At 40.8% G+C, this 27295-nt stretch overlaps 1 protein-coding gene across 4 annotated transcripts in view; it reads left to right on the forward strand.

The window, feature by feature from the left end:
* The first annotated feature begins 1164 nt into the window (after positions 1-1164).
* The window catches only part of ANAPC1 (anaphase promoting complex subunit 1), a 35852-nt gene continuing 9721 nt past the window's right edge, over positions 1165-27295 (forward strand). The window contains exons 1-33 of one of the 4 annotated variants that reach the window (XM_084284198.1): positions 1165-1534; positions 1860-2021; positions 2201-2252; positions 2432-2541; positions 2935-3017; positions 4507-4580; positions 4847-4995; positions 5481-5701; positions 6324-6533; positions 7188-7283; positions 7751-7841; positions 7959-8024; positions 8941-9078; positions 10154-10294; positions 10653-10713; positions 11223-11410; positions 12140-12214; positions 13226-13491; positions 13845-13936; positions 14697-14845; positions 16488-16566; positions 16675-16711; positions 16813-16883; positions 17012-17190; positions 20026-20252; positions 21468-21586; positions 22137-22408; positions 23227-23461; positions 24657-24748; positions 24923-25057; positions 25231-25313; positions 25466-25544; positions 26151-26225. In XM_084284198.1, the coding sequence (XP_084140324.1) occupies positions 1322-1534; positions 1860-2021; positions 2201-2252; positions 2432-2541; positions 2935-3017; positions 4507-4580; positions 4847-4995; positions 5481-5701; positions 6324-6533; positions 7188-7283; positions 7751-7841; positions 7959-8024; positions 8941-9078; positions 10154-10294; positions 10653-10713; positions 11223-11410; positions 12140-12214; positions 13226-13491; positions 13845-13936; positions 14697-14845; positions 16488-16566; positions 16675-16711; positions 16813-16883; positions 17012-17190; positions 20026-20252; positions 21468-21586; positions 22137-22408; positions 23227-23461; positions 24657-24748; positions 24923-25057; positions 25231-25313; positions 25466-25544; positions 26151-26225 (4320 nt within the window). In that variant the 5' untranslated portion in view covers positions 1165-1321. Of the gene's footprint in view, positions 1535-1859; positions 2022-2200; positions 2253-2431; positions 2542-2934; positions 3018-3437; positions 3455-4506; positions 4581-4846; positions 4996-5480; positions 5702-6323; positions 6534-7187; positions 7284-7750; positions 7842-7958; positions 8025-8940; positions 9079-10153; positions 10295-10652; positions 10714-11222; positions 11411-12139; positions 12215-13225; positions 13492-13844; positions 13937-14696; positions 14846-16487; positions 16567-16674; positions 16712-16812; positions 16884-17011; positions 17191-20025; positions 20253-21467; positions 21587-22136; positions 22409-23226; positions 23462-24656; positions 24749-24922; positions 25058-25230; positions 25314-25465; positions 25545-26150; positions 26226-27295 lie in introns of those variants that run through there. The other 3 variants (XM_084284200.1, XM_084284199.1, XM_084284201.1) reach the window with 3 other exon arrangements.

Here is a 27295-nt window from a genome sequence, read left to right on the forward strand (position 1 = left end):
AGGGGCATTTACCATGGAGCATGCCCCTGGAGAGCTTGCAGAAGTGGAGAAGAAGCAAAGCAAGTCGGTTCTAAGGGGTGATCCAGCTCCAGCTTTGAGACAGGCCCCTTGGGATGTGGCACAGAGACAGGCACGCAGGGGGCTGAGGTGGCAGGGGAAAGACCCAAATCCTTCTGTCCAGCTGTGAGTGCGGAGCGCTCACAGACTATGGCACTAACTTTCCTACCTGAATAATTCTGTGTAGGAACACAGGATATAATCATAGAATACCCTGAGTTGGAAGGGACTCGGATCAAGTCCAACTCCACAGGACCAACCAAAACATCAAAAATAGTAATAATAATAAAAAAGACAAAAATCAGTATGTATATATTCCATTGTATGCTTGCGTCCTTGAGTGCTAGGAGTAGACCTGCTCACTTGCAAATTAAAGTGGTGATTTCTCTAAAACTGCCAGCCTCGATGAGCTGGTGTGAGGAGAACCCACAAAAACGAGGGTAAGCGATGCAATAACCCACAGCAGTACCACACTTCTCCCTGAAGGAACCCAGGCTCGAGATCGGCCTTGCCTCCTACGAGGAGCGGCTGAGGGAGCTGGGCTTGTTCAGCCTGGAGAAGAGGAGGCTCAGGGGCGACCTTATCGCTCTCTACAGGTACCTTAAAGGAGGCTGTAGCGAGGTGGGGGTTGGCCTGTTCTCCCACGCGTCTGGTGACATAACGAGGGGGAATGGGCTTAAGTTGCACCAGGGAGGTTTAGGTTGGGTGTTAGGAGGAACTTCTTTACCAAAAGGGTTGTTAGGCATTGGAACGGGCTGCCCAGGGAAGTGGTTGAGTCACCATCCCTGGAGGTCTTTAAAAGACGTTTAGATGTAGAGCTTAGGGATATGGTTTAGTGGGGACTGTTAGTGTTAGGTCAGAGGTTGGACTCGATGATCTTGAGGTCTCTTCCAACCTAGAAATTTTGTGATTCAACCCACGCTGTGATTCAACACGGATCGGGGTGCCTGTAACCCCCAGAGGGCGCTTTGAACGGGATCCCCTCGGCCTGGGCTCACCGCCACCCCTCAGCGGGCGTCGATCAACCCCTTCCCCGCCCTTCCCGCCCGCCCGCCATTTTGCGTCCCGCCGGCCCCCGCGCGCGCGGCGCGGAGCAGGGCGGGAGCCGCAAGATGGCCGCGCCCGTGTGAGAGCCGCCGCCGGCGCCTCCCCCGCCTCTCCCCGCCGCCCGTGCCCGAGCGCGGCGCAGCGCAGCGCAGCTCCGCCGGCGGGGCCCCGGGGCCTCAGCTGCGCGGCCCGGAAATAATGAGGATATCGGGCCCCCATGTCGGACCACTGTGACGAGAGGGCGACGATGATCGCGGCCGGCGACCTGCAGGAGTTCGCCCCCCGGGGCCGCGAGCACTGCCGGCGCCACCCCAGCGCCCTCACCCTGCAGCTGCGGCGGCTGCAGCCCGCCTCCGAGCTCTGCTCCTCCGACGGGGCGGCCGGCCTGGTGGGGTCCCTCCGCGAGGTCACCATCCACGAGCGGCAGCGGGTACGGCTGCTAACGGGCGGCATTTGCCCTCAGATTAGTAAATGACGAGGTTAAATCGCCCCCCGGGGGGTCCCCGCCGCTCCGCCTGCTGCCCCCGGTGCTGTTAACAGCAGGGGTGGTCCGCGGGAAGGCGCCTGAAGTGCAAAGCAAATCCCTCTTGTCCCCCCGTGCTTTCCAAAAAACCCCGCTTCCTCGGGACGTCGCCCACATCAAGCTGACAGAGTGATCACTGGGAAACTGCCACCCGTTGGGATCCCTTGTTAGCCTGTCACCCTGCGATGCCTTGTAACTTTTCCTAAAAATTATTATTATTATTTTTTTTTAGGAAAGTTGGCAGTTGAGGAAGGGTGCCAGCGATGTTGGGGAAGAAGTGGACTACGACGAAGAGTTGTACGTGGCCAGCAATATGGTCATCTGGAGCAAAGGAAGTAAAAACCAAGCGTCTACCGTTTATAAAGCTTTCACTGTTGACAGCCCTGTCCTACAGGTACGAAAACATGGAAAAACGGTGACTGAATGAACGTACGTTAGCTAAATACCTGCTGGCCACCTTGAATAGTACTTCAGCGTTTTGAGGTGGAATTGTGTTAGTAAATACATACAGATGAGATTCAATAGTAACATCAGGTTGTTCTTCAGACATAACTCCGCTGTATTTGGTTTTAGGCCTTGTGGTGTGACTTTACCATAGCCCCGGAAAAATCTGAAAAAGCTGATGGTGAGTTTTATGCTTATTGTAACACCAAACAAATACTTTGAGTTCAGTTCTCAGCATGAGATGTTACTCATCAGGAACTGCTGTATGAAGACTGCTACCCTGCCCCTTGAGTTTACGCTTTGTGTGTAGTGAATGTCTAAGGAAAGAGAGAATGTTAATGTTTTTTGTTTGTTCTGCAGTTTCGGGCACTGATGAAATAGTAGAGAAATGCATCTGCATATTGCAGAACTCATGTATAAACGTGCATAGCATAGAGGGAAAGGATTACATTGCTGCTTTACCCTTTCAGGTAAGTGCTTCACCTTTTTTTTTTCATAAATGGGCTTGTCATCTGTTTGCACACTGTACCGTGGTGGGGAGGCGTGCGTAAAGCACTGCTGTTGGTGGCTGCCTGAAATCTTCGTTCTGGTGGGTGAACGTGGCAAAGCTGATGAGTGTGGTGGTGGTGTTAGGGCGTTGGAATACTTCTGGAAGTGTGGTGGTGTAACCAGTTGTAAGAAGTGGGATAGTACGGGAGCGCCAGCTTGGTAGTCAGAGAACCTGTGCTTACTGACGTTACCCTTGTCTCAAGAAAAGGCCTAAGCATCTCAGTTTGCTATAATGAGATATCCAAACTTGAAACATAATTGATGCAGTAAATACTTGATACCTTTGTCATGACTATATCTGTAATTCGTTATAGGTTGCAAATGTCTGGCCAACAAAATTTGGTTTGTTATTTGAGCGTAGTAGTTCTTCACATGAAGTACCTCCGAGTCCACCCAGGTATGTGATGAGTGGATTTTGATTGTTTTGCTACAGACTGTTTGTTAATTTAATACTGGAATATAAGAGTTGAAGAGCAATAATGAAAGGATCTGTGTGTTCATCACAGGGACAGGTGAAATGAGAACTCATGGGAAGGGGCTGTATGTCGAGTCATAACCTCCTCTGATACTGTGTTGTCTTTACTTGGGAGTGGTGATCCTGAGAACAGGATTTGGGAAGCAAGTAGAGTATTACTAACCTAATTTTATTAAGGTTTGTCCTGGGAATTGGTTTCAGTCTGTGATAGCCAATGGGGAGATTCACTGGGAGAATTGTCACTGAGATTTTTTTTCTCAGCTGCAACATGCTTTGAATGTGTGGAGCATCCAGCCCTGTATTTGTAGACCATGTGCTTGGTAGCTTGACGTATAGCTGAAGAGAAGAGTAAGGAGTTGGTAGGCTTGAATGTATCTGCAGCTTGTATATATTTACAGCCTGAATGTGCCTGCTTGCTCTCTCTTGGTCTTTATGTATACATTCCAGGTACTTGTGATTGTCTCGTTCTTGTTAAAATTGGGGCTAGAAATAGAGGTCTGGAAAAGACTCAAGAGAGAAGAATCTGGAAAAGAAAATGTTTCCATGAGCTAACTGCAATGGATGTTCTGTTTTAATTTTGATATAAGCTTAAATGTTAGCTCAGATAAAGAGCCCACTTAATGTGCTGCTGTGGTGTGCTCTCACCACCCTGCCAGTGGGGACAGTGAAATGTCTTTATCCATTTACAAATGGAGTTAGGCAGTGAGTTAGGGGATTTGTTCCACTGAATCTGAACCCTTGATAAGGTGTTAGGTCTTCCAGCCTACTACTGCATGTTTTGTGTCTAGTGGCTGGCCTTGGCCAGCCATCTGCACTGGACCCCTTTGGGATTACTGGATTACTACAGGATGAAGATGTCCCTGTCGCAGGCTTTTCTGCTCTCTGGTACTTTGCAAAAATCACGGTTGATCCTACGTAATCTGGCCTTCAATGAAAAGTTTTACTGCCATCACAGACGGTTGGCACTATTGCTGCTCTGTGGTGGATACAGATTACCTGATGGCTGTCTGCTGGTCTGGAACCTGGGTGGGGAGTTGTGGAACTCAGACTCAGCTGGAGTTTGGGTAAAGAGTTTTCTCCTCCTTGTAACTCCCCTGGTACCAGCTCTGTTCAGTCAAGCCAACTAAAGTTTGTCGTGTGGCCACCAGGTGGGGTCATTCTCAAGTGCTCTGAGAAAATGTAAAAACCTAGACATCGTTTTTGGTAGACCAGCCTTTGTCTGACTCTGCTCAATTAACCAGAAAAGCTTACATTAATGGGATATACGTCTCTGCTGTTAGCTTTCGGGCTCAGATTTGTTAAGGTCTGAAGAGTTGTTTTGGGATTGCAGCATGTGCACTGGTTGCATGAGAGAGCAATTATGCTTGTTAGCATTTGTTTTTTGAACATGATTTGTTTCATTTCTTTCTAGAGAACCTTTGCCCACCATGTTCAGCATGCTACATCCATTAGATGAGATAACACCTCTTGTCTGTAAATCTGGAGGTAAGTTTAGATCATTAAGCATTTGATGTCAAATGCTTAATGTATCACTCAAGCGTTTTCTGTATTACAAAATTGGCAAATAATCACTCATTCAAGAATTCAGGATTGGGTTGTTTTAGCTGCTTCATGAACAGGGAAACTGTTCAAGAAAGAAGCCCAGACTGCAGGGAAAAAATAAAAGAGTATGAAAAATGCTAACCTTGTAAATGATAACACTGCTGTGGAAATAATGTTTTCATCTTAACTGAAGTTAACTACTTCTTTAGCAGGTGTGTTTGGCTCTGCTAGAGTGCAGTATGTTGCTGATTACACCATGAGGATCGTGTTCCTCAGTGCTGAACCTTCCATTGTGATGACCTATGATACCATACAGAGTTTACATACTGTTTGGGCTCTTCGTAGGGTAAAGCCAGAGGTACAGTTTTATTACTGACTAAATACTGTTCCAAAATTTGTGTGTGTGTTTACATGCCATTATGGCCGTGCCGGTTAGAAATGGCTGATTATTTATTTATGCCAAAAAATGGGGTGACATTAAAAAAAAAAAAAAAAATCTTTCATGTTTTTGACTGTACCGCAGTCATGGAGATCACACCATAGCGATGGCAATGTACTATACTGTGCTTATCATGATGTTCCTTCCATTGTACCAGAAGGTTTGGACTGTGCTCAAACTGTTGTTTTCCATAAGAAAAGTGACAGCTTACTGCCTGAAAACCATGGGAGTGGTTATGGTGACTGGAAGGGAGAAAGCATGGTTGGAAGGAATAATTTTTAGGCTAAGTACCTACATAGGCATATGTTTTTAACATCTAACTGATTAGATAAGCTGTTTGAGTGTCATCCTGGCTGTTACTGCCCATGTGTGATTTGAACATAGAGAGCTCTTTTCTCTCCCAGGAGCAGAACACGGTGCTGAAGTTCTCGGAGCAGATGGGCACACCACAGCATGTGGCCACCAGCAGCTCTTTGACTGCTCATCTCAGGAGCCTTTCAAAAGGAGACTCGCCTGTGGCCTCACCTTTCCAAAACTACTCATCTATCCACAGCCAGAGCAGATCAGTGTCATCACCCAGCATGCAGTCCCGCTCGCCGTCCATCTCCAACATGGCTGCTTTGAGGTGGGTGCTGAACATAACGTGTAAACAGATGATACCAAAGGAATTTGAGTGACAGAACAGGCAGCACATCTGGTATTGTTGTCTCTCTGCCCTTACAAGTCTGTCTGCCTAAGGTGTACGTGCCTTCTCTGTTACACCATCTGAAAGCCCCCTTGGAATGCTCTTGTGACGTTTATGTGCTATTACCTTTGTAGCACAGGAGGGTAATTGGTGTGCGGGAGACAAAGAGACTATTCTGTCATCACACAGCAAGTCTGGTGGAGTTAAAAGACCTGGAGACAGTTTCCGAGTCCCAGAAGTGTTTTCAGTTTCTAAAGAAAGCCATGTTTAGAGGGAACGGGTTGAGATATATTTTTACATACTGGACCACACACAGTAAAATGTTGGTTTTCTTACTTCTGAAGTTTCATTTATTGGATTTTGACAGAGATGACTGGAAGTGAATGGAGAATTGTTTTCATACGACAATGTATTGCTAAAGGAAGCCAATACTGCGCTATCTGCTGTTTCAGGAGGATTTTGTTTTTAAAGTCTCAATGCATGAGCTTCCTGGCTTAACGGGGATTCTCTATCTGGTTTTGTAAATTCACTTTTCAGTAGTGTTTTATGTCTTTGCTTGCAGCCGCTCTCATTCCCCTGCCCTGGGAGTACATTCGTTCTCAGGAGTTCAGAGGTTCAACTTTTCCAGCAATACTCAGTCACCGAGGAGGCACAGTATTATACATTCTCCGAACAGCACTTCCAGTGATTCCTTTCTTATAACAGAAACCGAACCAATCGTTCCTGAGCTATGTATAGATCATCTGTGGACAGAAACCATCACAAACATGAGGTTAAGTGCTTTTGCTGGAATGTGAGATTTCCAGTGGGGGCTGGGGAAGGGAAGTAAAATGACAGCTTATTTTCCATGTGTGCTTTTTTCCAAATAGCACCGATTTTAAAAAGGTGCATGAACCTGCACTTCCTAATTTTTCAGAAAAGTGATGCTCACTAAGTGCCTAGATCTCTTGAACAGAGAGTTGGGCACTTGGAATGGTTTTCTTTCTTGTGTTACTCGTAGTTCTCTGAACTGGGTAGCGCTTTCATGAGATCTCTCAAGCAAAGCAGGTTCAAATCTGACCATTGATTTAGGTGTCCAGTTTTGTTTGTTTTTGTTGTTGTTTTGTAAAACTCTTTAGGGGGAATATCTCTTGCCCTGTTACCATCAAAAAGGACAAAACACACCATAAAACTTAAGATTGAATGGGAGAGCAAAGCCAAATATCATGTGCTCCGCATGCCAAAAAGTAGGGAACGTGAAGACTGGAGTGCTAGAAAATTAATTTATAGTGGAAGGACTAAAACTGAGACTAGCACATTCTTAGCAACTTGATGCACTGCTAATTGAAGTCCAATGAGTCCCTACAGTCTGTGGCCATTGTGTTTTCTTAATTAATTTTTTTATAGTAAACCTAACACTGTGCTGATCATTGTGTCTCATTTGCAGAGAGAAGAATTCCCAAGCATCAAAAGTGTTTATTACTACTGACCTTTGTGGGCAGAAGTTCTTGTGCTTTTTAGTGGAATCCCAGCTCCAGCTGCGGTGAGCATTCCTGTCTTGGGGACAGGTGAAAAAAGGGGAACACTCTAAAAATTACTAGCCAGATATGGGTTTTAATGTACTTACTCCTTCAACTAGTGGAAACTGTTACGACAAAACGAAGTATATCACTGTCTCTCATATGGCTTGTTTTTAACCAGATTGGCATATATTGTTCGGGCTATTTAAAGGAAACTGAAATTGCAAGAGTACGTTTGCTGTACTTTGAGTGGTATTCTTATTTATCCTCAACTTTACCCAGTAGAATTACATTGGGGATTTCAATTAGAGTAGGAGAGTAAAAGTAAAATGATAGCAGGGCAAAACAAGCAAAGGAAGGAGGAAGTAACCAAGTATACCGCAGTATAGTTAACTGTACCATGTAACACAACTTTAATTTTTTGTCTTCTTTCTGTAACAGCAGATAGGACAGTCCTTTTACGTTTCCTGTTGTTTTCTCAAATCTCTAGGTGTGTAAAGTTTCAAGAGAGCAACGATAAGTCACAGCTGATCTTTGGCTCTGTTACCAATATTCAAGCAAAGGATGCAGCTCCAGTGGAGGTATGTATCTTTGTATAAACTGTTAGCTGTTCAGTGTCCTGCTTTGTCATTTGTGTCATCCAGTTGTAATATTTTACTTAAATACAAGAAGCTGAATGTGGTGTTTGATTCTTGCAGGGCATTGATACACTGCTGGTTCTGGAAGGCAGTGGCAATCTAGTGCTTTATTCCGGAGTGGTTCGGGTAAGTAACGGTGTTTTCTGTTCCCAAACAAATGTTTGAATCTTTCGTTACAAACTAGGCTGCGAAGAGGAATCTTGGCCTTACATGATACCATTTTAAGCTAGTGCAGACTGCCTCTGATTTGAGACTTGATTGAGAAGGTGCCTGTGCTTATGTACCAAGTGTAGTTTCTGTGCAGTGCTGGGAAGATGGTTCTGAAGAATGACTGGCTCCTTGTGGTACAACTAAATAACCTCTTAAGCATTTTTTTATTTTTTATTTACAATAGTAAAATGCAAAAGTAATGCAATTCTTTCAAACAAAGAGAATGTCAAGAATATGGAAAACAAGATTTTTTCCTAAACTAAAACTTCTGAAACTCCTATGTAGGATGCTGGACAGTTTTAGATGTCAAATCATTCTGCTTTACAGAAGCAGAATGATTTGACATCTAAAACTGTTGTTGTTAGGATGTTAGGGTTGTTGTTAGGATGGATGCAATTCATTCAAAATAATTAAAACATTTTTTTAATTGTATAGAGATGCACTGTGCTCTTTCAATGTATGCAGAGGATTTGGACACAGGGGTCTGCACATAAAGATGTGTGTGTGTGTAGTAAGTATACTGAGGAAAAAAACACTCTGAAAGTATAGCTTTCCTAATTAAACTGCTTAAAACATTTGGTGGAAATAGAACTGTAAGCAGTAGTGTACAATACTGACCATATATGGTATTTTTTTCAGTGTATCGTGATCTGAAGAAAGGCTTAAAACTGATGACAGCTTTTTAATTTTCAGAGGCTTTAGGTCAAATACACATCCAGTTTTCCTAAAACTTTTCCTTTAAGATGTTAAAATCTGAAAACATCCATATATCTAAGAAAGCTCATGGAAGCATAGGCATGAAATTTATTTTCCTATATATTGTTCATAAAAGGTGGGAAAGGTTTTTATTCCTGGACTGCCTGCTCCATCCCTGACAATGTCCAACCAAATGCCTCGGCCGAGCACTCCATTGGATAGTGTCAGCACTCCATCCAAGCCTTTGAATAAACATCTGGGGCCCTTAGAAGAGGTAAGAAGAAACAAAATCCTGCCTTGAAAAGGTTTTAGATGTAACAGCTTTGGCATAATTTATCAAGTAACTGGATACCTTTTTTTGCTAGAATGTATTCTGTGAATATAAATAGCATATGCATTCCATTACTTGTACCCAGACAGATTTATTGAAAATGTAGTGGGAATGGTATTTTGTGCTGATATCTTCTATTTGGGAGTGGTCTTTATTCAAAATTGAGTAGTTCTACATAAAAGCTTCCTTGTGAACATTTTAGCATGTAAAAACAAACTTTACAATCCCTGAGACGTATCTGTTTCTAAATTACAAGGCATCTGAAGGCAGACACATCAGTTTTCTTTTAGAGGGGCTTCCAGTCCCTTCTCATTGCTTAATAGTGCAGAATTGAGGCTTGGACATGGCTGGGAACACAAGTATTTTGCCAGAAAAGGTCTGTGTTACTTTGAACCTTGTGTAGCTGTCATTAAAGACTCATTACGGCTCTACTTCTCTTATTTCTCCGTGGTTCATCAAGACCACTCTCTTTCTTTCCACCCTAGTTTTCAGCTTCCTTCTCCACAGACTCCATCCGTAGTTTCTTCATCTACCACACTTCCTATTCCTCTGCCTGGTTTAATTTGGATGCATTGATACATTAAGATAAATGAATGTAGAGTGATGGCTGAGGGCAGAGCTGGGTATGTGACACAAATCTTGTAAGCCATGTTCAACATGCGGGACTAGCTGACAGAGTAAACTGAAAAGGCAATTTAAGTACTTGTTTATTTAATGCTTGGCAATTAAAAGTTTGGCATTTTTCCTTCAAATGATTGATTGATTTTGAGGTATCTTTTGGAACTAATTTGTTTATTTTTCTTCTGTAAGCCACTGAATACACAGTGATCTATTTTGTGCTGCCCTGTTTGTTCACCTATTTATGATTTTTGTAAAATTTCTGATGGAAAGGATGGAAAGACGCTCACAGTTGTTTTCAAAATACATATTAATACTTCAAAAATGGTCATTTTAGCTGTCCTTTGTTCGGTTGCTCTTGTTTTAACAATTCTATGCAATCACTTTTACCACTTTTCAGAGTGTGCTTTTGTCACCAGTTCCAGAGCTAAGGGATTCTTCCAAACTTCATGACTCGACTTATGTGGAGGACTGCACATTTCAGCAGCTTGGAACTTTCATTCATTCTCTACGAGACCCTGTCCACAACAGAGTAACTTTAGTAGGTGTTCTGTAATTTGAGTCAACACTTAGCAAAGCAAAATGAGGGGTAAGCTTACTTCTACTGTATAGTAAGACATTGCTAGCAGCTCCTGACCAATAGCAAGGTTATATATTACTCTACAGAATACCCTAGAAGGCACAGAAGTTTATCAGTTCCTTCAAGTGAGTCAGGTCAAGATTAATTTCAAGTGTCTCATGTAGCTATCATATGAGGTCACAAATCTTAAATGTAACAAATACCCAAGAGTTAGGAATATGCTTAATATATAAATGAGTTCTGAGCTGATGAAAAAGGACCCTAGCTTTATCTAAAGATACATCTTGTAATTCAACTCTTACATTTATTTTTTTTTCAGGAACTTAGCAATAACACAATGGTTCGGATTACAATTCCTGAAATTGCCACTTCGGAACTAGGTACAAGTCAGAATCTGTCACATGAAATATGTTGCATAATTTTTGAGGGTTCTTTTTTGAAGTAGTTTATGCATAGCTTAGACTACAGTGATTCAGTACCATGTATTCCAATCACCGTTAGCTTACCTTGTAGAGCTGCTGCTATTTATTTAGTTATGTTCTGTTACTTCTAGTGTTTCACCTGCCACTTCCTGTGTTCTTTAAGTTGCTTTATTCTCTACTGTTTATGTTCTTGCTTGAGGCTGAGATGTCAGTTCAGACACAAGTTGGTTTCATTAATAAGCAAAAAGACATTTCCCCCCCTGCTTTGTGTGGTGAATTAGAGAGGCTGTGTTTAACCTGAACTGAAGGAACAGAAGGTTGTGTGGTGTGGCTTTTATTGAAACAGTTTCCGGAAAGTTAAAAGGAGGTCCAAGAACTGTAGAGATTTTTAGCACTGACTGGATGAGTAGTATCAGGAAGTAAGATGGAAAACTGGCCTAACTTTTGCTTTTTTTCTGTCCCAACAGTGAAAAGATGTCTGCAAGGGGTCAAAGCTATCCTGCCCAAGGAAATAGCTGTACAGATGCTTGTCAAGTGGTACAATGCTTATAATGCTCCAGGAGGACCAAATTATCATTCAGAATGGAATTTATTTGTAACTTGTCTCATGAATATGATGGGTTATAACACAGAGAGACTGGCCTGGACGCGTAATGTAAGCAAGCGTGTATGTTTGTTTTCCTAGCTTAGGTTACTACTACTGGTAATTCTTCAAGGTTTGAAATGGTTAGAGAGACACTGAAGTAAAAAGTAGATTGTATCTTGTTTTAAACGATGAATCAGTTCTATATTTCTAAATTTCAGGTATACGTTTTAGTCTGGTGAAAATAAATTATGAAGATTTTACTCCATTTCATAACTAACACTGATGCACTAAACATTTGTTTCAAGTAACCCATATTAAATCTATTTTGTTTAGAAGCACAGATCACAATTCCTGTTTCCTGTTTCTTAAAGAAGATTCTCCCTGCAATTTCCCAGCAGTTGGCAGCATTTAAAGTTCTATTTTTCTAGCTGTTTCACTGAATTTATTTGGAATTTTCTGTGAGTTTTCTGCTAGCAAGTACATTTGCAGCACTCACAGGAGGTGGAGGGGGGGGAAAGCAGGGATATGTATATTGCTGAAATTAAAGGAATTACAGTATACCCATGTTGCTAGCGTTGGCTCATCCCTACCTTTTCATCTGTCCTAGTAAATACCAGGTGTTAGGCAGTCAAACTGTGAAGTTCATGCACCATACACTAGACTAACTAGCTGTGTAAAAAAATCTAATTGCACTATGTGTTTTATGTGAAAACAAAGTATCAATACAATTGGTGATTTAGCTATGCAACCTTGGACGTTTTAATATTGAGCTACTTTTGGTCTTCTCATTTCTTACAGCTTGACTTTGAAGGATCGCTTTCACCAGTTATTGCTCCAAAGAAGGCTAGGCCGTCAGAAACAGGGTCAGATGAAGTAAGAAATGGTTCTCTTTTACAAATAAAAGCTGCAGGGGTGAGGGGGTTGAGGTTTTTTTGTTTTGTTTTTTAAAGGCAAACAGGGGAACTCCTGAGTAGTGCATTTCATCTGAGTTCACCCAAGATTACAAGCCTTTGGGGGAAGAAAAGTTATTTTGCCCTGTGCTGTGGCTGTATCGTGTGACCTTGCTTGTCAGGGTCCCAGTTTCAGAGAAGTTGGACTCAGTAATGAATGTAATATGAATTACAAAGCAACCCCGGGCAGTCTCCTGACAATGTCAATTGTCTCCTAGATTCTTTATGCCTTTAAAATAAAGTTGGCTTACTCTCCTGTCCACTCAGCACCTTTAGCAAGCTAGGGGCATCAAATTACATACTTCACTGAATGCACCGATTCTCATTGAATTCAGTAGAGTGTTGAAGATTGATTCACTGAGTTTTGCCTAGGCAGGAATAGGAAGTTTTCTTACGCAGGCAGTGGATGAGACTTACTAGCATTCCACTATAAGAGGCTTATAAGCTACGGTGATTCAGTCATGCCATTAGTTTTTTGTGTGTTGACAGTTCAGTGAGCCCATGGGGCTACAGGCTGCAGTCTGCCTGAAACAAAAGGTAAGATCTAATGCCTGATGTACTATGATAGGGGAGGTGCAAAGAAGACTGGGAGCACTGGGTGAATGGCATAAATACTCAGGAAGATGTGTCATGAACAGAATTATTGGTGCAAAAAGGCACTTTAAATCAGCTTTTTGTTTTTATGTTCTCTTACGTATAAGGCTTTGTTTCTTTAATGTATTAGAGGTGGAAAAAAACAAACAAGGATGTAACTTAGCACTTGAATCTTGCTGCTGCATAGCTTGCAGGGTTTGTGTGGCACATTCACCATAGAACAATTACATTTGTATTGGTTTAGGGGAAAACCTTCTTCTGCAATGGTGCTTTGGAGTTCACTTGCTGGAAGTTTTTGTTCTCTGAACCTCTGCCTCTTTCTCCTGTTTGTTTGATCTAGGACTGGGAATACCTCTTGAGCTCTGATTACCATAGGAATTTTGAGTCTCATCCTGTAGCCAAAGCCTTGAGATTGGACCCTCTGGAAGTTTCAGCTCCAAAGGATGACTTTTTACAGAGCCTTAGCCTGGATTCCTCAACCCTCCTTTTTACCCATATTCCTGCTATTTTCTTTGTTCTTCACCTGATCTATGAGGAGCTCAAACTGAATAGTCTAATGGGAGAAGGAATTCGTTCACTTGTTGTTCTTCTGGTTCAGCTGGCCAGGTATGCCAAACTGACAAATCACAGATATTGTATATTGTTCATTGTCTCTCGATGATGGCTGTATATGTTTTATTTATTTATTTTAAAAGAGGAATTGGATGGACTTCTCATATTTTTGAAGAAAATGAATAAATAATGGTTAAAGATATTTCCAGTAGCAAATCTCTTGTATAGTTCTTGCTACTTGCCATCATCAGCATGATTCACAAATCTTAGTTCTTGGTAGTTGGGTTTTATCCCTGTGGTACAAGAAAGGGAGAGTGAGGAAGTATGCTCAACAGATTTTGTAGGTCAGTTTTTTGTTTGTTTTTTTGTTGTTCCTTCTAATGTGGTTCACATCTCTTTCATTTCAGGGACTTAAAACTTGAAGCTTATATAGATTATTACTACAGAGACTATCCGGCCCTTGTAAAAAGCTCCAGACAGACTTGCATAATTGATCAAGGTGAGTTTGAAATTAGAACAATATAGCCACAAACTGGTGCATTCAGTCTGGTGCCTCCATGAGATGCTTCACAGAACAAAGACCTGGGAGGGAATGATGTTTTTATTCTAGAAAACTCCTAGCTCAGGCTTGCTGAGAAATGCTAGCAGAGAGCTGTAGAAAAGCCTGGTAGTGAGATGTGCCTCCACTGTGAAAAGTGTCTGTAGGCTGGCAGACTCGCAGTTTATAGTTCATAAAAACTTAATCAGAGCTAAAAGCACAGTCAGAAAAGCTAAAATAAGGACATATATTGTTTTTGCATTTGTTTAGTGTGCTACCAGCTGAAATTTGCTAGTCACGTAAGACAAACTACTGTTTTTCCCTGACCTAAATATAATCTCATAATATTGGTCAGGCTTTGCTGCTCATATTTGTGGACAGGGAAGGCAAAGAAGTTACAGCTAAGTTGTTCTCTCACTTAAGCAATTTAATGTTGTTGAATTACAAGACTGTTCCCTTGAGGCTTTTGAAAGTTACATTCCTTTTCACTGTGGGCTGAGATTTTTTTTTCTTGAAAGACAGAAAGGTGTCTTGTGCTTTTTTTTACTGTCTAGCTATAAACTTCCATCTAACAGGAGGCAGATATGATCTGTAGTGTTTTGGTGAAATGCTGTGTTTCTCTAGTTGTACAAAAGAAGTACTGTAGGGCTTGCTTTGGGAATAGTGTAGAATTCTGTGCATTTGCCACGAACTCAGTGTCATTACTATTCATATGATTAAGTCCAAACAGGTTTCATGCACCATCCCTCATTTTTTTCTGCTGAGCCTCCAAGTATCTTTCAGTGGCTGAGTTCCTGTCTGAAGGGAGAAGGAGTGCAGCCTTATCCTTACTTACCAGGAATCTGTGAAAGGAGCAAACTGGTAGTAGTGGTATGTACTTTGGCAAAGAGGATGTGTTTTCTTCTGTCAGCATAGCAGCACTGTGGCCACAGTTTGCCCCAGCTGCTTAATTTTATGTGAGTGAAGTGCCATTAATGGGAAGTCAAATAACGAAGGGTTTAATCATACCACGTGAAGCAATTAGAGCCTACTGGAGCAGTATTGAGCCTGTGATAAATAACTCTGCTGAGGAGCGTGACTGTAGCTGTATTGTTTGGACACCTGAGCATCTCTGAGGGATGCTGCACTGTACTATGTAGACCTCATCTGTCTGCAGGAGATTCTGTTAGTATCCCTGCAAGATAACTGTGTCAGCCTCTCTCTAGGGGGATTAACAAGCTTTTAGTGGAGAGAATTCCCTGCAAGTCCCATCTTCTCTTTTATCACTTTAATACTGAAGGGTGTGGATGGGTTTTAGCAGGTGGGAGGAGGTGTCTCAGACTGGGAAGAAGAGTTCATGAGTGCAGGGTGCGTGGCCTGTGCTTCACTGCTTACGTTTTTTTGTGGTTTGCAGTAGTGGCATGTGCAAGGTAATAATGTAACTCAGTTAACTGTATTTTGTAAGTGAGAATTTCCCGGCTTTTCTCTTGGGCATGTATCAACATAAATATTTAGCTGCATGAGTAGTTATTAGTGCTGATGTTATCTTCTAGACAGCCTTGACAGCTTATTCACTAAGTGTTTATGGAGAAAACCTGTCAATGCAGGATTTGGAGCAACGATGTTGAGCCTGAGGTGGCTGAAGAGAAAAACAGAGTGGTGAGGCTGTGATCCAAGTGTCCAGGATTAGTTGCAGTCTCAAATTTGAGCTTCCAGGATTCAGCCTGTCCTCTGCTTCAAAGTGTGCAGGGTGGAAGCAGCAACACTAAGACTCTTTAAAGTGCTGATGCTTTCACTTAAAATTTGCCCCTGCCCTCGAACTCAGGGGAACAATAGAGCCTTTTCCTCAGCCTAGCACCCATGTCTGTCCAACTCCATCTTTCTTTCTACTTCTGCCTGACTTGCCTATGCAGAGGTCAGAGCTGGCATGTCGGTAATGCAGCTTGTCAGAAGATCTTTGAGGATATAATCATAACAGATTTTTACTTGGATGTGATTTTGCCTTTGGCAAGCCAGCTTGTCTTGCTCTATCAAAAAGTAAACGGTGACAGGTCACTTTGATTTTGCTGATTAAATAGCTGAAGTGCACCCTGCTTTAAAAGGGGAGCAACTTTTCGCTCAGAGCCTCCACACAGTACCCAATACTCGAGAGGTGGGGGAAACTGAAAGTGAAGAGTGGTGTTCGTAGAAAATGTGTGTATTTTCCAAGAGAAAATAAATGAAGTGTGAAAAAGATGGGAAAGACAGTTAGGAATATAGTTTCCTGTTTTGAATATCTTTTTCTTTTTACCTTAGAAACAACTATTAGGGAGAATTCAGTTAATTGTTTCGAGGTTTATGTTTCCAAACTTGAATCTAGAAATCTAAAGCATAGAAGTTTCTTTGTTATTTCAACCTTTTACTTCATGATGTTTTCATAATAAACCCATCTCACTGTTTAAGATTAAAGTTAACTTCTGCTTGTTTTGATAGGCAGTATAGCAATAACTGCAAACTAAGTGGCTCTGTATTATGGTGTCTTTTTCCTATCCAGAGCGTGGCTTTGTACATACTTGGTGATGAGAGCGCTGTATCTAATGAAGCCTCCCATTATTTGTACAAGATTACATCAGGTAAAGATGCTTTGATGCCATCACAATATCTCCTAGTGTCTTGTGTTTGTTACATGCTGTCCTTTTTGCTTGGAGAACATGGGAGTAATATGGCTTTGTCTTTCCTAGGACAACGAAAACAGCAAATAGAACAGGATGACAGTCGGTATGGTTTTTAATGTTATTTTAAACTCTGAATTTTTGTCTTTCTGCTGAATTTTTGACTAGTTTTTATTGGCTAATCCCTTATTTTCCATTATTTTACAGATGTAGTTTCAGACACAGCACATCTGTTTCTAGCCTGGCTGAGAAGTTAGTTATTTGGATGACAAATGTTGGTAAGAGCGGCTTTTTTCATTGTGTGACATGGTAACAGTTGTAAATAAGTCTCACGATTGCATAGGTACAAAAACCATTTTGTTTAGTTTTGGTAAAACAATTTCTTTTTATTCTCACTAATTTTAAGGTTTCACCTTAAGAGATCTGGAGTCTCTGCCGTTTGGTGTAGCTCTTCCTATTAGAGATGCCATATATTATTGTCGGGAGCAGCCTGCCTCGGACTGGCCAGAAGCAGTTTGTCTCTTGATTGGGCGCCAGGATCTGTCCAAACAGGCGTGTGAAGGGAACTTGCAAAAGGGCAAATCTGTGAGTATGGGCATAAATGGATTTCGTGGTACCGGATATTGGGCAGAGCACTCTGTTCAAAAACTTCTCCACCATCTGCTGATGCTTGGGGATGTAGGTTATGGTATGTGGAAGGTGCAGCAATCAAAATTGAGGGCAGTGCAGGGTTTACACGTATACAAGGGTTTCAGTATAAAAAACAGCATCCGGCACAGGAAGAGTACATGCATAGCTGTGGTAACTGTCAATAAAACTGATTTTGAACTTAATTTAAGCATAGTGCTCAAAAGTTTTGCCTACGGAGCAATTTAGAATCATAGAATATCCTGAGCTGGAAGGGACCCACAAGGATCGTCAAGTCTAACTCCTAATTTGATTGCTTCTTGTCTTCCTCCTTTCCAAAATGGCTGCACCTTTTAAAAGCTGTTAGAGAGGTTTTGGCCCTACATCCAGAGACCCTGCCATCAGAACAACGGTGGTGCAGGGAGAATGAAATGTGTATTTGTCAGTCTGGCTCCTTCTTGAGTTGGCATAGGTGGGGTCTCCCTTTTTGCTGGGTGAACTGGATTGCTTTCTGAAATACACTTCTCATATTTCTTCTTTTTTTCTTCTTTTTTTTTTTTTTTTTTTTTTCCTTAAAAAGGGCTTAGTTACTTGTATCCTGAAGTAAATTTAAAAAAGTGTGCCTTTGGTTGTTTTTCTTTTAAACATTTTCTTCTGATGGTGGGAATCAGTAGCATCTTTTGGAGTTGTAACTCACTTAAGTGTTTGCTGTTGAGGACAGTGTGGAATCCAAAACTCTGCTTGAAAAAAGGCTAGTGCCATGCATAAAAGCACTTAATAGTAGTAAAGAGATTATCCGTAGTCTTTTCAGAAGTCAGGTAAAGGGACTTACCTTCTTAAGTACATCTTGGTCAAGATAATTTTTGCTGTCTTAGCTTAGGAAGTGATATTAAAATTACTTTTTTTTTTAACAGGGAATTTTGGACTAAGTGCATATCAGAAAAGTTAAAAGCTTTTACTCATGTAGAAGAAAAGTAAACAAGCTATATGTTCAAATCTGATGTGGCAGAGTTCGTTAAAAATTCATTTTATTTTCTGCTAGTGAACTTTTGCCCAGCTATAACAGTGCTGAATCTTAAAATGATGATAAATCTGATTTTATCACTTACTTTATAACAATGCCTCGAATATGTGTTACCTTAAAAGGATAAAGTGATCTTCAAACACCAAATTGTTTGTCATTTCTCAGGAGGGCAGGGTGGAGTTTCCTGTTTCAAAACGGACGCTGGCTATATGGGTGGTGCAGTTATGTATTGAGATTTAGTGCATATTTATCAGAAGAAATTGGTTTTCATTCATCAGCTGTTAGTCTACTTGCAGTCCTGGTGTCATGTGTTACAGTGAGCCTTTGGAAGACCCCATGGTTGATCTAGTCTATGTGATTCTCTGTCTTTAGCTTGCTGAAATTCTGAGGTATAGAACGGGAAAAACAACCAATTCAGAGAAATATTTTGCATTTTGTTTTTAGATTTATGGTATCAATATTTGTGTCGATACTTGCCTTGTTACTTTAAGCGAATCTTTTATCCATGGAAGATAGAAATGATAGAAAAGAGAGGCTGACTAACCTTAGGGTTGACATTCAAATTGTTTTGTCAGGAAACTACATTCTGCAGGAAAGCTTAGTTCTGCAGAACATGGTGAAGATAAAAAAAAAAAAAAAGAATTGTGCTTTATGCAGAGTGACAGACTTGTTTGGAGCAACTGTAGGTCAAGCAGACTGTGGGCATACACTGTTGCATCCTGACGTACTCTATCCCTGCTGTTCTTGGTGGTGGTCTTGTGCACTGCTTGTGTGATATGAATAAACTGGTGGGAACAGAGGCATGAATGAGGATTTTTAAAATCTTGCAGAGAAAAAGGGGTTTTCCATGACGCTTTGAAGCGATGAAATGCTTCAGTATTTTGTAGTCATACAGCCCTGCTTTGCAAATTCAGAAAACATTCTGGTACTGCAGTGAAAACTAGGTTGACTGACAGCAGCAAACATTTGGAATTCACTGCCATGCAAAATTTTTATTTTATTAAGTAGCTTGCTTTTCCCAGAGTTATTGGGATGGGAGGATAGGGAAATCCAAATTAGAGACCTAATTCATGAAGACATCAGTGATTATACATGTAACAGTAAAGCATGTGCCTGAACAGAATAGTCAGAACAACAGCCAGGTTAATGGTCAGTAGGTAGTGGAACTTTAAAAAGGACGTTGTTACCAAGGACTACATTTGTGCCTTTCGGAGCTTAGCTTCTGTTTTAATATACATTGAAACACTCATCCATGTTTCTATTTTTCACTACTGAACTTGAAGAAAAAAAAAATCTTGTTTTCTCAGTCGTCATAGATAACTGTGTAGGCAGGGAGGGGAAAGCCCTTTACAACTACTGCTCTGAAACAAGAAATATTTTTGAAAGTAAGAGAACACAATTTCCTAAGTCACCTCTTCAAGCTTCCACTTTCTGGTTCTTTGCTCGCCAGCCTTTGCTAAAGCTTTGACATATTTGAGATGTCATTGCTTTCTGACATGATAGTTATTTATCCCATTTAAGTGTGCAAAAATAGCCAATTACAATGTTCAGAAGTCCTTGGGGCCTTCTAAATAAGTGTAAAGAGCGTATGAACAGTGTCATTCATGACTGCGCAAATACCAGTCCGTTCTATTTATAACACCCATCTCGGTGCAGCTAATTTTGCTGAGTGCATTCAGGTTGTTATTCTAGTATTTGATGGCTTTCTGCTGGTTAGCAATATACATATGCACTGCTGAAAATGACTTTTTTTTTTCTTTCCCTTGCAGTCTGTGGGCCCAGTGCTGTCCTCTGATATTCCCTCTGGAGCCGAATCAGAAGAAGATGAGGATGGCATGAATGATATGAATGAGGAAGTCATGTCCCTAATATGGAGTGAGGATTTGAGAGTGCAGGAAGTACGCAGACTCCTTCAGAGTGCCCGTCCTGTACGTGTCAACGTAGTGCAGATGCCAGAATCTAGTGACCATGAATACATAGAAGAAAAAGAAAACCGGTAAAGAATTCTGTCTGTTTCTAGCAGGTTTTCACTCAGGTGAAAAATGGTGAATATTTTTGGTGGCTTAAAGTTAAGTATGTCTAATCAAATGGTGCAGTGTATTTTAGTCTGAATTGAGCATTGAAGTAGGCAGGCATGAGTGAGGGACATACAGAAGAGGGTTGTATTTTATAATCCAGGACTTTGAAGTTCATTGTGCACCAAAACTGTGCTGTATTGATTTGGATGGCTCTTGAGATTGGAGCAGCATATAGGAAAAGATTGTTAGTTCGAACCCCAGACAGCATGTTGAGATCAGATGGGGTTTGAAAGCAGACTGTGGTGTTTTCTCCACCTATAAAGTAGTAAATATAAGCACAGGACCAATTCTGTAGATAACCTGCATCTGTAGAAAACAGCCCCTATGTAAAACTGGAAAGCCCTTTGTTTGGAGCTAATCTTAGGTCTAATCAAGACTTTAGTTGGGGGACCTAATTAATTCTACAGAAAGCAAGTTTACTGCTTCATCCTTCTCTTGAAATTTCCTTTTGGAGCTAAGTCACCTCACAATGAATCCCGTTCTGGTTCTTCATTCACTTATTTTGGGGGTCTTAGAAGATTCTCTTTATAAAACAAAACAAGGCGACAACAACAAAAGACAAACTTCAGAATATCATTAACATGCAAAACACTCCACAGAAGTAGAAAACTAAAGGAATGCATCGAGTTATTCTCTGACTTAACAAGCTGAGTAATCTAACAAGTCTAGAAAGTGTTTCCAGAGTAAGTCATAGAAAATTGTGGTCAGTATTCCTGGAAGTACATTATTAATTCTGTACACAGGTTATTACTAGATGTGATCACTAGTCATAGCAAGATCGCATATGGCAATTAACTTTGTTTTGCTTTCTCCTTTCACCTCGTTTCTGATGATGGCTGCTAACTTGTAGCATGGACTTGTTTAGCTAGCACCTAGCTTTAATGGAAAAAACAGAGGCAAATTTCAAAATCATGGCAGCTAAAGTTTATCTTTTAGATTAACCTCGTAGGGATCAGAGATTTTGCTTCCATAGTATAACCTGAAAAAATGGAGAAAACTTGCTGTCTTGTAGACAGAAAAAAAAAAAAAGTCTGTCCAGTGCCTGGTGTCTGTAGGTTCATGTTATATCATGTATTTGGAGTATTTTTATGTACTAAGCAATTGGCTCAGTTTTGCTTTGATCTCCCCAACAGGCTGCTACAGCTGTGCCAGCGAACGATGGCACTGCCTGTTGGACGAGGAATGTTCACTTTGTTCTCATATCACCCTGTTCCAACGGAGCAGTTGCCCATCCCTAAGCTGAATCTAACTGGTACGTTGCTCAGCCTTTTCTTCTGAAGAAATTCAGTATTTAACAGAATGTGAGGGAATGTCTGTCAGTTGCTACCCCGTTGTTTTTTTGAACCTCTTGTAATTTTATAGCACCTTCTGTGCTTTTCCACAAAAAGTTTCATAGCAGAAATGAACTTTGTGAAGAAGTAGCCCTTTTTGTTTTGAATCTGCCACTTCTTTAGTATCTGCTTCTGGAATTGTCAAGAGCAATGTAATTTTCTAATACAGACCTTAAATCAGGTACATTCTGACAAGTGAAGAGAGGGGAAATAAATTGCCCAAGGATGTGCAGCTGTTTAGTGCTGGGGTCATACAGGATGAAGATACTGCAAAGTCCTCATTGCTGGTTTATCTAGTATACCGTGCTTCATCATCTGACATGCCCGAAGATATTCAAGGCTGTCTTCGGATCAGAAGTATTACTTCTCAAGCTGTCAGTGTTTTTCACTTGGCACCCTGCTGAAGTTGAGAGCTGTTTCTGAAGGGATTTGGATTCACCTAATTGCTTTTAATGATTGTGTTATGTGCAGGCCGTGCTCCTCCTAGGAACACTACTGTAGATCTGAACAGTGGGAACATCGACGTGCCTCCTAACATGGCTTGCTGGGCTAGCTTTCACAATGGGGTGGCTGCTGGGCTGAAGATAGCACCTGCTTCACAGATAGACTCCGCTTGGATTGTCTATAACAAGCCCAAAATTGCTGAACTAGCAAATGAATATGCAGGCTTCCTCATGGCTCTGGGTCTCAATGGACATCTCACAAAACTTGCCACACTCAATATACATGACTATTTAACAAAGGTAAGTTATTCTTTCATAAACAACAGAGAAATATCTGAACCTATTGATTTCTTTAAGCAAACAAACAAAGGAGTCAGCAAATTTCTTTGAAACACTGAGATGGAAGTTTCCTGGCGTGGGTGAGTATTCAAATTGCTTTGTTAATGTTAGCAGTATGGGACTTCATTTCTGATTAAAGGTTTTTCAGTAGTTTTGTCACTAAATATTTCCACATTGTGATGATGTACAGCTTATTGGGTAGGTGAATGGTCTGAATTTCCTCTGCTCAGTCTGTATCAAAAAGTTCTTGTTAATCTTTGTGCATGAGCTAGAGTTAGGGATCTGAGATTTTACATATATTAAAAGGCTGAAAATCATACGTGCTCTTGAAATCTCACCTTAAATTGTTAGAAGTTGTATCTATTTCCTTTAAAGCTTAAACAAGAATAAATGTTACATATGGTTGGTGGTTGGGAGGAATTGATAATGGACTATGAGGGAGATATGGTCCTCTTAAAGCAAAACCCTCAGGTTTTGCTTTTTAAAACAACCCAAATGTTGTGGGGATTTTTTTTGGAAACTAAATACCTGCATTATAGCCATGCCTAGCAGTTCATTGTGTAAGAATTTCAGTTTGGATTGTAATAAGATCTTAGAGCTGGGAAATACCCTTACACCCATAGCAGATAGCGTTCATTATTCCTGAAGAGTTGGTTCAGAAAGTTCAGCAGCTGTGTATATTGAAGAATGTAAGACTTGTATTAGATACTGAGACAAGTGTCTTTCCTTTTCTGAACATGCCTGCTTTCTTTGGTTGCTGATAATTGTTTTCTTTCTAGGGCCACGAGATGACAAGTATTGGACTGTTGCTTGGTGTTTCTGCTGCCAAGCTGGGCACAATGGACATGGCTATTACACGGCTTCTGAGTATTCACATACCTGCCCTGCTACCACCGACTTCAACGGAGCTGGATGTCCCCCACAATGTGCAGGTGGCTGCTGTGATAGGAATAGGCCTTGTCTATCAGGGCACTGCTCACAGGCACACAGCTGAAGTTCTGCTGGCTGAAATAGGTGGGTGCTAACGCTGGAAAAAAACAAGATGAGGGCTGGGAGAGTCGCAACACATGCGTGATTTCCATGATGCATTGTGGACCTGAAAGCATTAACATATTTTTTCTTTTAATTATACTTTTGCCACAGCAGTAGGCACTTCCCATTTCCCAAACTCCATTTTTTTCTTTCAAAGGAAAAGAAGCTACTGTGAATTGTGTGTTGGTACAGCAGAGAGCACTCACTGAATTCAGTAGAAGAAATCTAACAGTACTAGTTCTGGATCTATATGCTTATTCTATATGGAAGTTTTGTCTGAATAGAACTGATTTGGAGCTTCTGGGGGCTGCCAGTTATTTGGTAGAAGGACTTCTGTAACTATGTATTCCTTCCAATCCCGATGCCATAGATTTCTGCAAAAGTCCTGACCCTCTATAGCACTTGAGCAGACCTATTGTGCACTGTTCATCCAACAAATCTGGTGCTTCCCATGTTTCTCAGGTCTGCTATGAAGTAACTGTCACTGTAGAAACCAGATTAAGTCACTGGGTGGGAAAAACCACTTACCTCTTGTAAGGACAGTCTTTTTGACTCGCTAGGTTGGTGAAAGTACAGTTGTCATTTCATAAATTCTCCTGTTCCTAGTTTTGTTGTTTAAGGCTTTCCAAACAGCATTCTTTGAGAACTGATTCAGTAAAGTTCTGACCTGAATTATGTCATCATTCTGTGCATAGTTTTTCTGATTTTATTTCTAACAGTTATGTTCTTGTTCATGTTTATGTGTAACTTTAGTTAAGAGACTGTGTGGTTTACTAAATAGAGAATTGGATAAATTTTAAGGGTGAGATTATATCTGTTATGTTTTTGGTAATCTGATACGTGCAGTCTTTTCTAGCAACAGCTTTTGAACTGTGCTGACGACATTTGGATAGGTTCAGAGATCTTCAAAGTATATGTATTTGTAACATGGCATTTTCACAGTCTTTGAACTCCAACCATATCCTCTAGCAATACATACTGCTTCTGGAGAGGTTTGCCATTTGGTGATGGATGGGTTAAGTGGCAATTGTTTGTAATTCCACGGAGAACTTCCCTGATTTTCTTGAAGGGATAGACTTTTTTTTCTAATTTTTGTTAGAAGTGTAATGCTTAATAAGACAATGTTTACTTAGCTGGAATTTTAAAAGATGAATTTTATTGTTTTGTTTTTCTCCAGGACGTCCGCCTGGACCTGAAATGGAGTACTGCACAGACAGAGAGTCCTATTCACTTGCATCTGGGCTAGCCTTAGGCATGGTTTGCCTGGGGGTAAGTGCCTCCTTTTCATTTCAACTGCAATTAGTAAAAGAATCATTATATATTGGGACAGGGGTAATGAGAATTGTTTCATCGTTGACCTGCAACTGGCTCTGGCTGAATGGATTTTTTTACCTCATATAGGAAGGCACTTGCATATTATGTCTTCTCTTCTTCACTCCTTAGCACGGCAGTAATTTGATAGGCATGTCCGACCTCAATGTGCCCGAGCAGCTTTACCAGTACATGGTTGGGGGCCACAGGCGGTTCCAAGCAGGAATGCACAGAGAGAAGCACAAGTCTCCCAGTTATCAAATTAAGGTATGTGTTGCTGATTTGCGCTCATCTAAACAGAAAACATTGGTAGCTTAGAAGTCTACAAATGTCTATGTCTCAGTGAACCAAGTGACTTGGAATGCTTATTCGCATCACCTGCAGGCTGTTTGTTGCCTTCCTAATCAACTAGTCTGAAAGTATGCATTATGTTTTCACAGGAGGGAGACACGATAAATGTGGACGTTACTTGTCCTGGTGCCACACTAGCACTTGCAATGATCTACCTAAAGACTAATAACAGGTATTAACCTTGGAATTACTCAAACATTTTGCAGTAACTTGTGACAGGAGTTTAAAGGGCCATAATGTTGGCTTTGCTTTGTGTGGCTCACTCAGTTTTGTGCATTGCTGAAATATGATCCGGAAACCCTGTTCCTTTACTGTGCTCTGCAGATCCATTGCTGATTGGCTTCAAGCACCAGATACGATGTATTTGCTGGACTTTGTAAAACCAGAGTTCCTTTTATTGAGGGTGAGATTTTATTTTCTTGCATTTCTCAGTCTGCTGATACTAAAAATGTTTCTTATTTTAATGTCTTTAATTTTTAAATCCAACCCACATGCCTGTCATGCGGAACCCTTTATATAAATAGTGAGTCTCTTACTTGTCAGCCAGTTACACCTTCAAACAATCTCTGCTTGTAGTAAGACAGCTCACTTCTCGTTCTGTGCTAATGAGACAGAATTTAATGAGAAATACTTGAAGGATAAGTTTTATGCATGGTGTTAAATGAAACATTTAATAAATCTTTTTGTAGCTTTTCCGAAAGTAATTTCACAGATAGAAAAAACAAGTCAGGCTTCAGCATCTGCTATAAGTACATAATGTGCTTTTATTTCATTTTGCCAGCTAAAGAAACAGAACTTGCAAGGATTTATTTTGTGGTTCTTTTGTCTACAAGCAGAATTTTTATCTTCTAAAATAAAAGCTGTTTTGTTGTTTCTGATAAAAAGGCTGAGAAACAGTAAAGGAGCTGCTAATAGGTAGCTGGATTGTCTGTATTTCTGGATGCATTTAGTACATTAAAAATAATATTCATGTATTTGTATTATGTTTTGGCTTTATCACTTTTTTTAGACCTTGGCTCGATGCCTGATTTTGTGGGATGACATCTTGCCCAATTCCAAGTGGGTTAACAGCAACGTGCCTCAAGTAGGTATTTACACTTAAAGTGTTTACTTCCCAATTCTTCATCTTGCTGAATTGTTCTACATGTGTACATTGCTTTAGTAACATGAGCTGCACAATAAAATGAATGTTAATGTGCAGTATTTCCTTCATATAAGAAGCTTAATTTGGTTTAAGAGAGAGTGGGCTGGGCTAACAGTCCACACATTATTCTCTTATCAAACTAAGGCCAGATAAAGCTTCATAGGCCACTGAACAAAGGCAAAAAGGTTGAATGTAATAAACACAAATTGGAATATGGGAATTTCCGATTATATGTAAGGAAAAAAAGCCTTCACAGTGGGGGTGGTCAGACATAAGAAGAGAAGCCTGGGATCTCCATCTTTGAGGTTATTCAAAGCTAAATACATAAGGCCCCAACCAAACCTGATCTAGCTTTGAAAGGCCTTCCTTTGAGCAGTGGCTTTGGACCAAAGACTAACAGAGTTCCCATCCTGTGAGGTGTTTCAGGTGTTATTTGGCCAAAGAGTATAATGGAGACGCATTTTAAATTCGATACCAACATGACAGAGATGATAGTTACATTGGATTCCTGAACCACTATAGGAGACTCCCGTCTCATCATGGCAGAGGGGATGCGGCTCTTCAAAAAAAGGGGCCGTACTCCATATTGACTGGACAAGAAGCCAGTTGCAAAATTTTTCAATAGGGAGCTCAGCTATATTCCAAGATAGGTTGCATGGAGTTTTTAAGAGCAAATTAGATAATATCTATCAGAAATACAGGATGCAGATGGACTCCCTGGCCTCTCAAGGTCTCATCCTGTGATGAGCAATATCACAGTTCTGACACAACCTTGCCATTGCTTTAGAAATATCTAAGGAACCAGATAAACAAGCATTAAAAGGTGTCCGTTCTGGATCAGCAGTCCAATGGAGCAATAGCATGTGGAAGAAAAGCTGGAAGATTTGCTGGTTCAGAAAAACTAGCGTTTATATTCCTTTGAAATAAACCTGTTTTGTATCACGTATGAACCCTCAATGCCTAGAGTGTTTAGAGAGGTTCCTCTGAATTGTTTTTTCTCTTTTATGCTT

This window comes from Netta rufina (assembly GCF_964035555.1).
Source record: "Netta rufina genome assembly, chromosome: 3".
Lineage (NCBI taxonomy): Eukaryota > Metazoa > Chordata > Aves > Anseriformes > Anatidae > Netta > Netta rufina.